The following is a 14772-nucleotide window of genomic DNA, read 5'->3' on the forward strand; positions in this document are numbered from 1 at the left end:
ACATTGACAGATGCTTTAACCAGAAACCTGATGGATGTTTTAAAAAAAAAATTCTATGGAAGGCTTCTGTCTAAAAAAAGATATAGAATGTGTGCAATACAATACATACACAATACATACAATACAATACAGAGACACTGTTATGTGGAATTCCCTAAGCTGTTTAAGGCAAGTCAACTTAGTGTATGTAAACATCTGGCAATGGAGAAGTAATAAAAATGATCCAAGAAATTCTCTCTCATTATTCTAACATTTTATAATAAAAAAGGGAATTTTAACTGATATAAAACAGGATTTTTTTTTTCAGAAATTGTGTGAAAATGAGCCCTAAGTTAATTTTTCTGAACTGCCTTTAACTGTATCACTTTTACTTCCATCACTGTAGGAAAGTGCTATTTTTGTATCATTGAAACTTGAAAAATGTAAAGGTCTTTGTAATAAGTAATACATGCAATGCATCTTGAATGTAATGAGTTCCTTATAGATCTAAATGCAGCTGGGATGTTTCCCCTTATACTAATTCCCAGTACCCGTAGTTTGTTTTAATTAAATTGTTCTTGTACCAAATCTTGTAAAAATAAAATCCAGGCCGGTTTTAGATGAATCTTATTGATCCATAAACACATATCAACCTTGACTCTTCATAGAAAGAAAGTGTGAAAATGTGAGAGCAATTAAATCTAAATGTATACAGTCCTGGTTTTGACCCGTTTCCATTAGCTTTAGTGGGTTAGGTAGGGCTTGCTATGGAATTTAAATGAAACAATTGTGTGTGCTGTCTTGTTGCATTTGTAACCCATGCGTCAGGATCAATAGAAGGAAAGTAAAGGAGAAATATATTTGCTACCTTCCACCCTCTTCCTGCAGGCCAGTCATAGCTGAACAGAAGAGAATGTGCTGTTGGATCTGTATCAAAGATATGAAAGGTTGCACAAACAACTCTCTTTATTTACCAACTGTGAATTAATATAATCAGCACATAAACATGAGGTAAAGCGAAATCACCATAATAATGAAAGTAATGCAACCCCAGAAAAAGAGCTGATGGTGATGTGGACTATGAAGCTGTCCATGGTGCTGAATCGTCTTTTCAACAATTATTGAGACATAATTTGTAAAAATCAACATTTTTTCTCCAAACCAATGACATGGTGAAGTCTCTTCATAAACTCAAAGAACAATTTCTGAGCGTGATTTTCAACAAGTTTTGCAATCACATAACTTCAATGTATTTGCAAATCAGTACAAAAGGAATAAAATTAAGGTTTCCAGACTAATTAAATTTCATCAATGCAGTCTGATCTAAAATGTGTAGTTCTGGACTGGAAAATGGTATCTATTTTATAAAAGGCATCATTTCATTTTTTCGGTTGCTTTGGGTTACTAAGCTTTGCTTTTTGTTTTTACTCTTGCCTCAATTACATTCATTTACAAATGTGGAGAATAATAATTAAAAAAAAACATAAAAACTACCAACTTAGCTTTATTGGTTTAACAATCATTACACAGGTACATCTAACAAAGCAAATAGGAACTGCACACTTTTACTTGATACAGGTACCTAAAACCCACAGGGCTACTTCTACTATTGACTGCCAATTTAAATAAATGCAAAGATTATTTGTTGACCTTTTAAAAGGCTAATCTCAGCAGTTTCCTTTGTAATGGTTAAAAACCTCTTTATCTTGGTTAAGAAAACAAATTCCATTTTTATCATCCTCAAAAAGTACCATTAAACACTGTAAAATAGAAGGACTGAAAACTCTTTACACAGCAGCTATACAAATTTATTGCGATGCTATCACACAACAGACACAACCAAAACATGCAATGCACAATTCTGAATGGGAGGGCTCCAGTACAAGGGAGTCTACATTTATTGATCAGATTTGTTAAGAAAACTGCATGAGTAAAAGAGTTAACAAACGGGAAAAAAAAGAAGCTTACAAACATCCTAAAACACTCGATATAAACAAGAAAGCGATGAGTTGCACTGTGACGATGATCATTCCCACCCTGGCAGACTACCCACACTGTCCCTTATAAAGCATATGGAATGTATTCCACGCAGGTAAGCTCTCCCGGTTGTTGCCCCGGCTCCTGTGAACGTCAAACTTCCATGGTTGACGTGTTAACCCCACCCCCCTCCCCCCGCCTCCTTCACATTTAAAACTCAAATGAAATCCACTGACAGTAACAACAATGACCACAATTTTTATGATCCAAAATTGCGGGATTTGATGAATTTCCCGTGTCCAAATCGGTTTTCTTTTCTTTCATTAAAAAAAAGTGTTCTCTACAATCAAACTACTAAAAAAACCTGTATTTAGAAAATAGTTGATAAAAATATTCCCCTGAATTGTACAAGAAAAGAGGTACAGGGAGCACTGGTAAAAGACAGGGCTGGAGTGATGTTATTCTGCTGCCTCGTCTTTTTCATCAGCTGCATCTGTAGCGGGTGCCTATAGAACAGAACACAGAGGTTATTAGCTCCACAAAGGAGATTCAGTTTATTAGACACGTTAAACATGTTATGATGCTCACTTCTTCCTCAGCTTTGGCTTCCCCATTCTCAGCAGGGGCCTCTGGCGCTTTCTCCTCAGGCTTTGCCTTCTCCACCTCCTTAGCTTTCTTAGGCTTAGCAGGTGCCTTCTGCAAACAGAAATGTCAAGCACACTGGTTGGCCACTTGTGCTAAAGATGACAGATGATCAGCAATAATCAAAAGACAGGCATACCTTTGGCTTCGGTTTGGCTTCTGCCTTTGTAGGTGCAGGTTTCTGCGAGGTACAAAATAACCGATATAAGGAATGACACCGAGAATAATGCAAACAACATGACTATTAATAACAAGCTGGGCTCTTGTTTACTTACATCTTTCAACCTGAGAGATCTCCTCTTGGGCTGCAGAGAATAAATAGTCAGATTGATTACTTTTAATATTCAGTTCAAGCTAATTTGGGTGTTACTGACCCCTGGTGGGTGTGTAAACTAACTGTTTTTAAACACGGATATCAAGAACAAAGATGTGCAATAGTGATTATTCCTTACCCCAGAGTCACCTCCTGCAGCTGCCTGTAAGGCAAGAAAAAAATAAATAAATAAATCATGTTAAAGAAATGGCATGCTGGTGCAGTGGTGGTGGAAATGAGGCAGTGAGGCTTAAAGTATTAATTATGTAATTCAAAGTGGGCGTTTCCAGGCAGAATATGAGCCTATGGCTGCACATCTGCTTCAAACTATGATTTCACTAAGACCAAGTAAGAGTCAGATATGATCTGAAACATTATGGTATGAACTGTGAAATGCATAGTGAACTTTAGACACTAAATGAAAAGTACATCAGTTTGCAAGTTTAGTTGCATTAGTACTCCTCACTGGGGGGGAGGAGGGCAAAGAAGAACTGAAGAACAGAGAGACTGTTGGGGGGCCAGTCAGTCAGTCCGACCAAAAAAAATGTTTTTTTTTTAAAAAAATCGGACTGTGCAATAACCAGGACAGTGCAATAACTTTGTGCAATATTACACAACAATTTTTCTATCCTTGTTATTCTTTTTATGGCACCACACTTTCTATTTTTATTTTTAATGCTCTTATCTTTGTATGGGTTTTTATATGGCTTTTGGGGTGTTTGATTTGTAAATGACAGTGTTGTGCGTGTGTGTGAGATGGAGATGTTAATTTCCCCGAGGGAACCTCCCAAAGGGATTAATAAAGTCGTCTGAATCTGAATACAACATTGAAATGTTCCTCCAGGTTCTACATTTGCAGACCCGGGAATCAATAAAAATAATACTGGGGTAATATGGAGGTAGATTTGTGTCTTAATTATTCAATCAAAAAAAAAAGATTGCTTCAATCAAAAAATATATTTTCAATAAAACAAATGTCAAAGAAAAAAAAGGTGTTTGAATGCACCAACATTTGAAACTCAAAAAAAATGCATTTGAACACTGTTTTCTTTGATTGGAAATGTTTTCTTTGATAGAAGTGAAGTTTTTTTTTGTTTGAAGCAACTTTTTTGATTGAAGTATTGTTTTTTGTGTTTGGGCCATATTATGTGTCTTTATCATTTAATCAAAAAAGAAGTTGCTTCAAAAAGAAAAATATGTTCAATAAAAGAAAATCACTTCAATAAAAAAAACTTTTCCAATCAAAGAAAAAAAGTGTTTGAATGAAAAAAAAATATTTGAGACCCCAAAAAATTGCATTCAAACACTTTTTTCCCCTTTGATTGAAATATTTTTTTTTTGATTGAAGTGAACTCTTTTTTAATTGAAATTATATTTTTTGATTGAATAATTAAGACACAAATCTACCTCCATAGGGTAATGTATACAGTAATTTTAAATGCATCATCCTGTTGTGGTCTTGCAGCTTCTGGCAGTTGAGTTGTCTACAGGTTAACTTTGTGGGAGGGAGGGGGGCGGGATCCGCCTCTCCACGACACATCCATTCATTGGTACATGCTACAATACATGGCGCTGCCGAGGTCTGGGGGGAAAATTGAGCGAAGCTGAGAGCGTTCCCGCCATGAATTTGAAAAGCAGTCACTCCGAGACGCTCGGCGAGCAGAACAGACTGAAAGCCCCAGCAACAGGAGCAGAGCTGCTGACGGAGGCTCGCCATTGCATAACGCCTGAATTATGGCTCCGCGTTAAACCGACGCAGAGCTTACGTCGTAGGGTACGGCGTAGGGTACGCGTTGGTGTAACGCGGAACCATAAATCAGCCTTTTTAATGCCGCGTTCCATTTACCTCGGAAATCGGAACTGGGAATAGCAGCCATCTTTGAATGGTAACTCGGGGGTGGTGAAGCTTCTCCCACTTTCCCAGTAGGAAATCCCACTTCGAGGGGCGTTCCAGTTGAAAATTCCGACTGGGAACTGGGAAATAACGACTTCCGAGGACAAATGGAACGCGGCATAACCCGCAGCTACTCTCAGCGACAAATGAAAACAGACGGACTGGAAAAGTCACGTGTTCCTTCGCAAGAAAATCCATTTTCAAATAAAAGCTCACATTTAACGGCCATGTTTTAAAGACAAAAAAAAAAAGAAGAAAAAAAGCATAGGACGCTAAAGTGACTTTGGGCGGCGTATAAAATAATTACAACAATGAAGCCCCAACGCGTCCGACACGAATGCATTTAAAATGTTTTATTTCCGATCACGTTTGCACTCGGAGAAACTTCTTCTGCATCTGGCGTGAAAACAAATCAATATGCCGCCAACTTTCTCCGGAGGAAAAGCTTTCCAGCAGCACAAAACCCGCTCGGCTTTGTCCTCTACCACAAGCAAACGTCTAAAACTGTGCAAATGCAGCCGTGCAAACGACTTATCCCCCCAAAAAAATCAGAATGAAAGAGAAAAAGAGACGGGGAGAATAGTGAAACAGTATAAAGCAATTTGCACAAAGATTTCTGCAGGAAGGAGAAGCAGCAACATTCAATCAGAGCAGAGCTGCAGGCACAGCTTTGTGCAACAAACCAGCATTTATTGCAACATGGACGAAAACTGTAACAAGATTAAATCCCCATTGCAGCTCAGCGTTATAAATATCGTATTGCTGTATATGCATGAAAAGATATCGGTGTACTCACTTTGCTCCTTTTAGGCATGGTTGGTTTGTGTTGGGGTGATTTTTTTTTTTAATTTAAAAAAAAAAAGGGAAAACTATTCGATTGGTAGTAAATTCAGAAGAAAATACAGTGGTATATTCTGTATTAAGCTGTGCCAATACAGTCTAATACGGCGCAGAGACGTGAATGTTGGAAGAAAACTAGCTCAAACCGGATTGGATTCTCCCCCTCCCTCCCGATTCAAACGCTTATACTTCCTGCGTGATTGACGGCGCTAAGCCCCGCCCCTCCCGCGCTAAGCCCCGCCCCTCCCGCGTTCTGATTGGACGACGCGGCGAACATCAGCGTAATTTCAAATCTGTTCTCTTACCTGTGTGGATGCGTGACCTGCCAATCAAAACACATGGCGAGCTATTTGTCTCTGCAGCCATCTGCCGAACCAGGCGAAATGATTAAACCCTCATTTGTCTGAAAATTCGTTTTCCCTCCATCTTAAAGGTTTCAGACTCTGCGCACATTTATGAAACTAAACCCATCGCTTGTGACTGAAGAACTTGAAAAAAAAAAAAAAGAATAGCATGTATATGTAGGGTTGCCATCCGTCCCTTGAAAAGCGGAATCATATCCCGTATTTATAAACTAAAGTACGCGTCCCGTATTGAGCTGAAAAGGGACGCACTTTGTCCAGCATTACTGTGATAGTCAAAAAATGCCAATGGAAAATGGCATTGAGCTGTTGAGTTCCTAAGTTATTTTTTTCTGTTTTACTACAAGTGCAGTACAACCTACAGTCATGGCATTTGAGACACAAATATGTTTACAAGTTTTCTACAGACTTTCTGTTTGCACTTTTGTTATTGCACTAAAAATGTGCACTATTACAGCATGGGTGTTCTGCTTTCTTTCTATTGTTTTATATTAATTTAGACAATTTTAAGTTAAGCAGGGCAGGTTTCTGTTTAAGAAAGATACTTATTTTGTTCAGTTCATTTTGTTATTTTGTATTAAAGTTAATTGCTGGATAATAATTTGCTTTCCATGTGTTCATGGCATTCAAAAATATGCATCTAATTCAATTCAGGTTTGAGTCAAATAGTTAAAAAATCGTTTCACTCACAAAAAAAGGGGCAAAATAAATTAACCACGCCAGGAAGGGTGAAGGCAATCGGGTTGGCCGGCCCTGCAGATGAGGTGTCCCTTATTTATTTATGAGGGAGTTGGAAACCCTATGTATAGGAGCAGAAAACTTAGAAGGGGGTGTGTGCTCCTCTGATTGAGACTAAGCTTGGGTAAGAAATTTAGCATGGAAAAATGGCGACAGGATGCGCTGTGGTACAGTTACTCAAGTGTGTGTGAGGGTGTGCGTTTATGTGCTTGTGTAACCCCTTGGTGGGTTTCACCAGCCACTTACTCCATTGCATCTGTGAAGTCCAAACATGACTTCAGTGGAAACATGTGCTAGATCTGTGTGTTGGAGTCATGCACACATTTTATTGCAGTCACGTTGAATCACTTCCTCTAAGGGAATGGCATCATCATATCTTTTTATTCCTGCTCTGCACAGAGAAATATAAGTGTAGCAGTTCACATGCTTACTTCTGGATGTGGTCAGATGTACTTTTTTTGACAATTATTGCAAAACAGACACATGCATACACTGATACTGTATGTTGCACATATGTAGATGCCTTCCGAGTACATGCAACAAATTTTTGCGCAAAATGTTTTGCAATAAAAAGAGCTCGAAGCCAATAAGGTATTATTTACAATGTACTTGAATTTTCTGAAGGCTCCCAGTAGCAACATGCAGCCCATAAACTTTTTCACTCTCTCTTATTCCTCTAGTTTAGCCAAATAAATCTTTTGAGTGTGGTTATTGTGGACAGAAGAGTCATATATCAGCATCTGATGCTCATGCTTTCTAATAATATAACATATTTGGTAAATGAGAAATTTCCTTCCACTCCCTCACTGTGCAACTCATTAACAGGATACGTATTACATCAGGCATCTGTACTTTTTCTTCCCACTCAGAAAAACCAGCATCAATAGTATGCCTTCACAGAAGTTGCAGTTATGGATGACAGACACTTAGATTCTAAATATTGTCAAGCTGGATTGTATACAAGTATAAAAATGAAAATTCAGCACACTGCTGAAAATAAGATTAAATACAATCATATTATATGAAACAATTGGAGTGTTGTATAAACTGTGAAATAAAGTTAAAAGGCAATATATGTGTTTAAAATAAGAAATTTCAAATTGTTTTTATCAAATGGAAAGTGTTCATGTTGGATTTAAATACATGCATCACATTCCTCCCCAAGGTATCAGATACAAAATCTATAAAAAGACAAAATAAAACACAAACAAAAACAAAAAACTGCTTAGAATAATCTGTGCAGAATATAGCAGTGAACTGTTCCTATGTTGACTGTTAGGGTTGTTGCTGTACTCTGTGAGTTAACTGTCTTAGTTAAAATGTTGAAAGGTTTTTGTCCTTTAATTGATTATTTCTTGTCTTGAATGTTTTGCTAAAAAAAAAAGATTCCCCATGGAACAATAAAGAATGAATTTGAATCTATTGTCAGCGATCTAGTTTTTTTTCAAAAGTGCTAAATAGATACATGTGGCAATTCTTTTGGATGGCTTTGGCCCTCCTTTGTGACTTTTTTGTGTAAATAATTGTAAATACCGATACAATTTATTTGGGCAGTAAGGGGTTAATATTTGGCTTTGCCTGTTAACCTATTTTGCCACACAAAAATAAATTAATGAAGGGATAAATCTTTAGTAGTTTAGTTTTAGTTTCACATTATCAGCTTCTTGTTTTGCTTCTTCGCCATGGGTGGGAACTGTAGGGCGTGTGTCAGTTTCAGTCCAGTTAAGCATTTACATGCAGTATTAATCCTTGTTCCAACCTCATTGTCTTGACATGTTAGTCTGATTATGAGTACCGTAGTTAGTTTTAGTTCAGTTTTTTGTTGAACTAATACAATAATTATACTTAAACTTAAAACATACTGTTTTTTTCTGTTTTCATTGCAGTTTCATCTGAAGGCCTTACAGATGTTCACTGCTGATTTTCATCTTTGTCCATTGCACACAGAGATTACATTGGTCTATGATCATTTTAATTAGCTAATGATCTGTAAGAGATGACATTTCTAAATAATTTCCAAGTATAGATTGAGGAAAATTGTATTTTTCCAGAAATAATTACATTTCTCAATTTCAATATTTTAAATGTCTTCTTACAGTTTTCAGTGGAAGCAGCAGACTGAACTTTTAACAATGGTATATAATATTAGCATGCAACTCATTTGAAGGAATGTTTGCTTGATAGCTGGGACAGGCTCCAGCAGATCCCTGTGATCCTAAATAGGAATAAGCAGGTATAGATTATGGAATTATGGATCTATGAATAGATGGAATACTTGCTTACTTTTAGGAAGTTCTTCAGTAACTTTGGCCTTGTACAACAGCTGTGGACTACGTAGGGCACTATGTTCCACATCAACAACAATAAAACTAGCTCAGAGAGCAACAGTGGACATCATGGTAGAGGTGACTGAGAGACTTAAGAAAGTAATTACAGGAGAGACAATGAAAGAGTGATAAGTGACCAAACAAGATTAACGATTGGGCAGCATTAAAAAAGCAACTGAAGCCTGAATTATGCATCTATGTAACAACTATGTACACGACCCTACATATAAACTTACATTACAGTACCTAAACCCACTGAGCTGAGTTCCCTTTTGCTTTTTTATTTGCATGTCATGCAGAGGAATACTTACGGTACTTAATGGCCTATTCTTAAAATTACTTTTACTTTATAGTCTCTGCCTATTCTTAAAATGATTTTTACTTAAATTGCTACGACATAAGACATTCAGAAAGCTCATTAATATAGCAATGTACCATTTTGCATACATCCCTTCATATGAGCTTAGTTTGCATAGAAAGCACTTTCAAAGATACATCATCATCCTCTGAATCTAGGAGTTTAAATAGAATTTAGTTTTTTATTGCAATATTTCAGCTTTAACTAAATCTAACTAAGATTAATTAAGTCCCCACTAAATCTTATGTAGCTTTTCAATAAATGATCATACATAGTTTTTAAATACCACACTAGCAATCATACAGTAATAGTCGCTGCCTCTGCAGTCTAACAAGATTGCTGTTCTTTTTGTATAGTTTACCTTTAGCACTATCAAAAATTGAAAATAAAGAACAAGAAGTAAGCAGTGAGATGTTAATTCTGAAGCCAAAGCTCAAAACAAAAGTTTCCATGTTAATTAATTGTCGACATTCTTCCTGAACAGAGAAGAAACTCGTCTAGGAGTGGTGGCTAAATCCTGTCCTGTATGAATACCTTACATGATAATTACTACGTTGTAAAGAAAAGCCCTGCGGCTCTCTGTGGGAGCCTTTTCTGCAAAGAAACCATATACATGACAGAGGCAGAGCGTCAGGTAGGTCATAGGTACAAAGGAGTAAGTAAAAGCCCTTCCATCACAGCCGCTCCCCGCTCCTCCCCTCTCTCCCATGGCTGCTTTCTTTACTCCTTCAACCTGGAAAGGACATTGCAAAGAACCAGACCCCAGGCTGCCTTTAAATCCATTTGAATGTTTTAGAAAGTATTTATAACCTTTATAACTTTTTAAAATTTAATCTAATTTTTTTTTTTTTTAGATTCATACATATCTATATGATTCAGGGACATAATGAATGGAGTCTAGAGTTCTCTTTAGGCAACTGGAACACAAGCGTTGGCATAATCCTCAGGGGAGGATGACGGGATGAAGGTAAAAGTGACCTCATCTAAAGCCTCTTTGATGAAGGGCAACATGTTCATTTCTCATCGTCATTCACTCAGTCTGTATATTGGGGTAAAAACTTGCAAGGATACATACGCAGGAAGTGGTGAGGCCGAGAGCCATGCGGTGCACAAAACACACACTTATTTCCACCCACTGGCACCCTGTAAAAAAAAACAAAAAAGCATTTGACCCATACAGGTCTGTCGGATATTGAGCGCGTGAATGGATCAGCTGGACGCAAGGAAAAGCTTAGTCCCTCCATCTCCCTCTTACTAAGTGGATTTCTCCCTTGCAGCAAATGGAAGCCTCCCCATATGGAGCGACGGCTAAAGCCACATTATATCTGTTTAAAACAGAGGAGTTCGTGCACTACCAGACACTACAGCATCAACAATAATGAAAATGGACATTGTAGTTCACATTGAACACCATATACGTATATACTCTCTCTCTCTCTCTTTCTCTCTCTCTCTTTCTCTCTCTCTCTCTCTCTCTCTCTCTCTCTCTCTCTCTCTCTCTATATATATATATATATATATATATATATATATATATATATATATATATGTATATATATATATATATATATATATATATATATATATATATACATATATATATACATATATATATATATATATATATATATATATATATATATATATATATGTATATATATATATATATATATATATATATATATATATATATATATATATATATATATATATATATATATATATATATATATATATATATATATATATACTAGCTGTGTCTGGATATACTAGCTGTGTCTGGAGACATATATATATATATATATATATATATATATATATATATATATATATATATATATATATATATATATATATATATATATATATATATATATATATATATATATATATATATATATACATATGTATATATACATATGTATATATACATTAAATAATATTTTTGAATGTACTATTATTTTTGAATTATATAAAACAGTCATATTGAATTCTATTTGTCTTGTCAACAGTGTTACAGGTTGAGCAGCAACTCCTCATGAGCTGCATTTAAATGATCATTTACATGAGCGAGGGGGCGGGGGCTTGCCCTGGTAGCAGCATGACCTAATAAGCTCACTGACAATAAACCTTAGTCGGCTTTAACCATTGACAAGTCAACAGCTGACACAGTAAAAACTAATTTAACAATAACAATACACAAATGCTTAAAGGTCTGCTTTGTCTTGTTGCAGGAAGTTTTACACGGTGCAGTCATATATCGTCTTCCATAAGATAAGGGGTCAATTGGTTGGAACTAATGACAGTGCCGTGAAACAAAAGAGCGGTTTAGTCAAGCAGCCAATGACCGTGTGATACGTTATGACTGATGATCCCCGACAGGGTGGCGTTGGTGGCGGAGGGGGCCTCCAAATGACTTCCACTGCTGGCCTTGTGCAGTGGGATCAGAGGGGTGCTCTTGTGACCCTCCCCCACTATCATCTTCCTGTTTTTCATGGTTGTCTGCCCACTTCTGCCTATACAATACTAGCTGTGTCTGGAGACATTCCAGTTTGTACTATATGACAGACCTTAAAATGGCGTCTGTGGCACAGACGGGCCACCAGAACAGAGGAAAAACAAACTGCATCAGGACTTTCTAAATTGCACTATAGAAAAAAAAACAACATACAGCAGTTTCATACTGAAGAAAAAAATATACACTAAAAAATATACAATTTACTCCGCTTAATTTAAAGGTACTAGTTTCGGGTTTATCTTAATGTGGGTCTTTCTGTGTGAGGGTTTGCACATCTTTATTGTGCATGGTTTGGATTTCCCCTCCAAGTACTCTGGCACCCTCACAGAGACCAAATACATACAAGTCCGGTTGATGTGTGATTCTTAAGGTTTATACCGTTCGTCCCTGTGTTCCTTTGGTAACCTGTCCAGGTGTACACATCTCTCAACCAGTGACAGTTAGGACTGACTCCGGCCTCTTATGACCATTAACACAGGAGGAGGTGGGTACAGAACGGATGATGGATAGTTTAGGATCAATATTTTTATGCAAAACAACCATGCGGGCAAAGATATTGCACCTTTTCTCACTTCCAAGGTTTTACATATCAAGGCATAAAAACAATGAATAACTAACATGGCATATTACTGTCAGGAGTAGGGGGTTATAAGACCCAAAACCCAGGAGATAAGGAGGCAGGAATATTTACACAATGCTATTTAATGACCAAAAACACATAGAAAAAAGAAAAATCCAAGATAGCAGGACAGCAGCACAGAGATGCAACACATGTTGAATGACCAGAAACACAAAAACAGAGCAGCAACAGTAGACAGAGGGCTGTAAGAGGGCTAACAAGGAGCAGGTGTGGACCATGTCAGACCAACAAAGGAAATCAGCTGAGAAATTGCTCACGCAAGAGGAAACAGTTTCAAATTAAAACAGGAAATAACGTCAAACTTAAACCAACTAAAAGAGCAGAGGCTTCACAGAGAAAACAAAAAAATCCAGACACACCTTTAAAACACCTGCATGATTGAAAAACCATGACCCTGAAACCATCATAGTGGAATAACAAAACACTCTAGAGATGTAGTCAAGAAAATGACAGGAAAACAAGGTGTAATACACAAGGTATACTAACTATTACACATGTTGTTATTATTGATAAAGCCAAGCTAAAGGGGAGTAATAGTGAGTGAAAAACTTGTAGAAGTACCGTACCTTTAACAGCAGAAGGGAACTAATTATTCATTGAAAAGTGTTTTAAAAGCTCAGCACATTTATTTGTAAAGCACATTTCTTGTACAAGGCAATTCAAAGTGCTTTACATACAACATATAGCAGGATGTAAAAGAAAGGTTAAAAGTACATCTTAAACAGAACTAAAACAACTAATAAGGCTACACTGTTAAAACTAAAATAGAATAGGACAGATAAATGCACAAAATGTAAGTCCCAGAGCAGAGTGGGGCGTTGACAGTTGTTTTGTGGGAGTTGGTTCCACATGTGAGAAACATAAAAGCTGACAGCTGCCTCTCCATGTTCAGTTCTGACTCTGGTAACAGAAAATAGACCTGACCCTGATGACCCGAGGGCTTTGGCTGGTACATAACACACTATAGGTCTGAAATATAGTTTGGCCCGAACCAAAAAGTGCTTTATTAGAAAAGATATGAGGACTGGAGTCCAGTCTCTTGGTCTTATTGAGGACTCGAGCAGCAGCGTTCTGAACTAACTGCAGCGTTCTGAACTAACTGCAGCGTTCAGAACTAACTGCAGCTGTCTGATAGACTTTTTTAGGGAGACCTTCAATGAGAACGTTGCAGCAATCTAGTTTACTAAAGATCATTGCATGGATAAATATTTCTAAATCCTGCGGAGACATCTGTCCTTTAATCCTTGGTGTGTTCTCTTAGCGGCGGTAGGCTGACCTCTGTCTAAAAGTGACAATGATGGGAGAGACTGTCAGCCTTTTACATCATTGTGGAGGTATTGTTTTTCCAGGTCATTGAAGTTTGTCAGGAAATCATTTACACACATCTCTGTGAAGGCCCAGCATCCTAATCAGGTGGAGGCCTGCCTCCCTCTGCAGCTTGTCAGTAAGGGTGGACTTACATAGTTTTGGCTCAGTTTTTGTTCAATAACCGAGGATGCAGTGTAATATGTGTTGTCTAAGGTTGTATTTAACTCGTTACACTTAGTAAGACACACAATATTTAAAAATGTATTCTATTTTTTTTTTTACATTTTATACTGATGCTTCAAACCCAAGAATGAAAAAAGTGCAACCCCCCCATGGCTGTACAGTACACTAAAACACACACGTACATAATGTATACATTTGGCTTTATGCTAACCAACAATTACATCAAAATACTTCTTACACAGCTTTCCAGTTCAGTAACTTTAAATTTCTTACTTTAAGAATATTTTATTAAAGCTTTTTCTCCCCAAGTAAAACCTTTAAAACCATTGTGGCGGCCTTTTTTTATGGTGTTTTCTTTAAATATTGTATTACAGCATTTACATTAGTCACTGATCAAGAGATATCTTTGTAAACATAAGCACTGTTTTATACTTCATTATACATAATGTCCTTCATGTGCAGAAAATGTTTATCAAAAATGATGTGGCCTAGTAGTCAATACTCCGCAAAACAGTGATAACTAGCAAATTAGTGGTTGCAAAATGCAAGTGTGTGCAACATTCAAATTTCAATGGCTGACTTTTCTGGAAGAGGAAAACACTCCAACAACGAACCCTAGTGGTCATCAGAGAAAACTTCACGCTGCGTCTGAATATTTGCTCGGCATCTCATCTTGCAAAGCAAAGTGGTTCC

General features: G+C 37.0%; 1 protein-coding gene across 1 annotated transcript; it reads right to left on the bottom strand.

Moving 5' to 3' along the window:
* Positions 1-1463: 1463 nt before the first annotated feature.
* On the bottom strand, positions 1464-5811 carry hmgn1b (high mobility group nucleosome binding domain 1b). The gene is made up of 6 exons (XM_061740210.1): positions 5602-5811; positions 3051-3074; positions 2874-2903; positions 2738-2779; positions 2545-2652; positions 1464-2462 (listed from the first exon to the last, which is right to left on the bottom strand). The coding sequence occupies exons 1-6, from the start codon at positions 5617-5619 to the stop codon at positions 2415-2417; spliced, it is 270 nt and encodes an 89-aa protein (XP_061596194.1). The 5' UTR covers positions 5620-5811; the 3' UTR covers positions 1464-2414.
* Positions 5812-14772: the final 8961 nt, after the last annotated feature.

The sequence above is a fragment of the Cololabis saira genome, chromosome 14, assembly GCF_033807715.1.
Source record: "Cololabis saira isolate AMF1-May2022 chromosome 14, fColSai1.1, whole genome shotgun sequence".
NCBI lineage: Eukaryota > Metazoa > Chordata > Actinopteri > Beloniformes > Belonidae > Cololabis > Cololabis saira.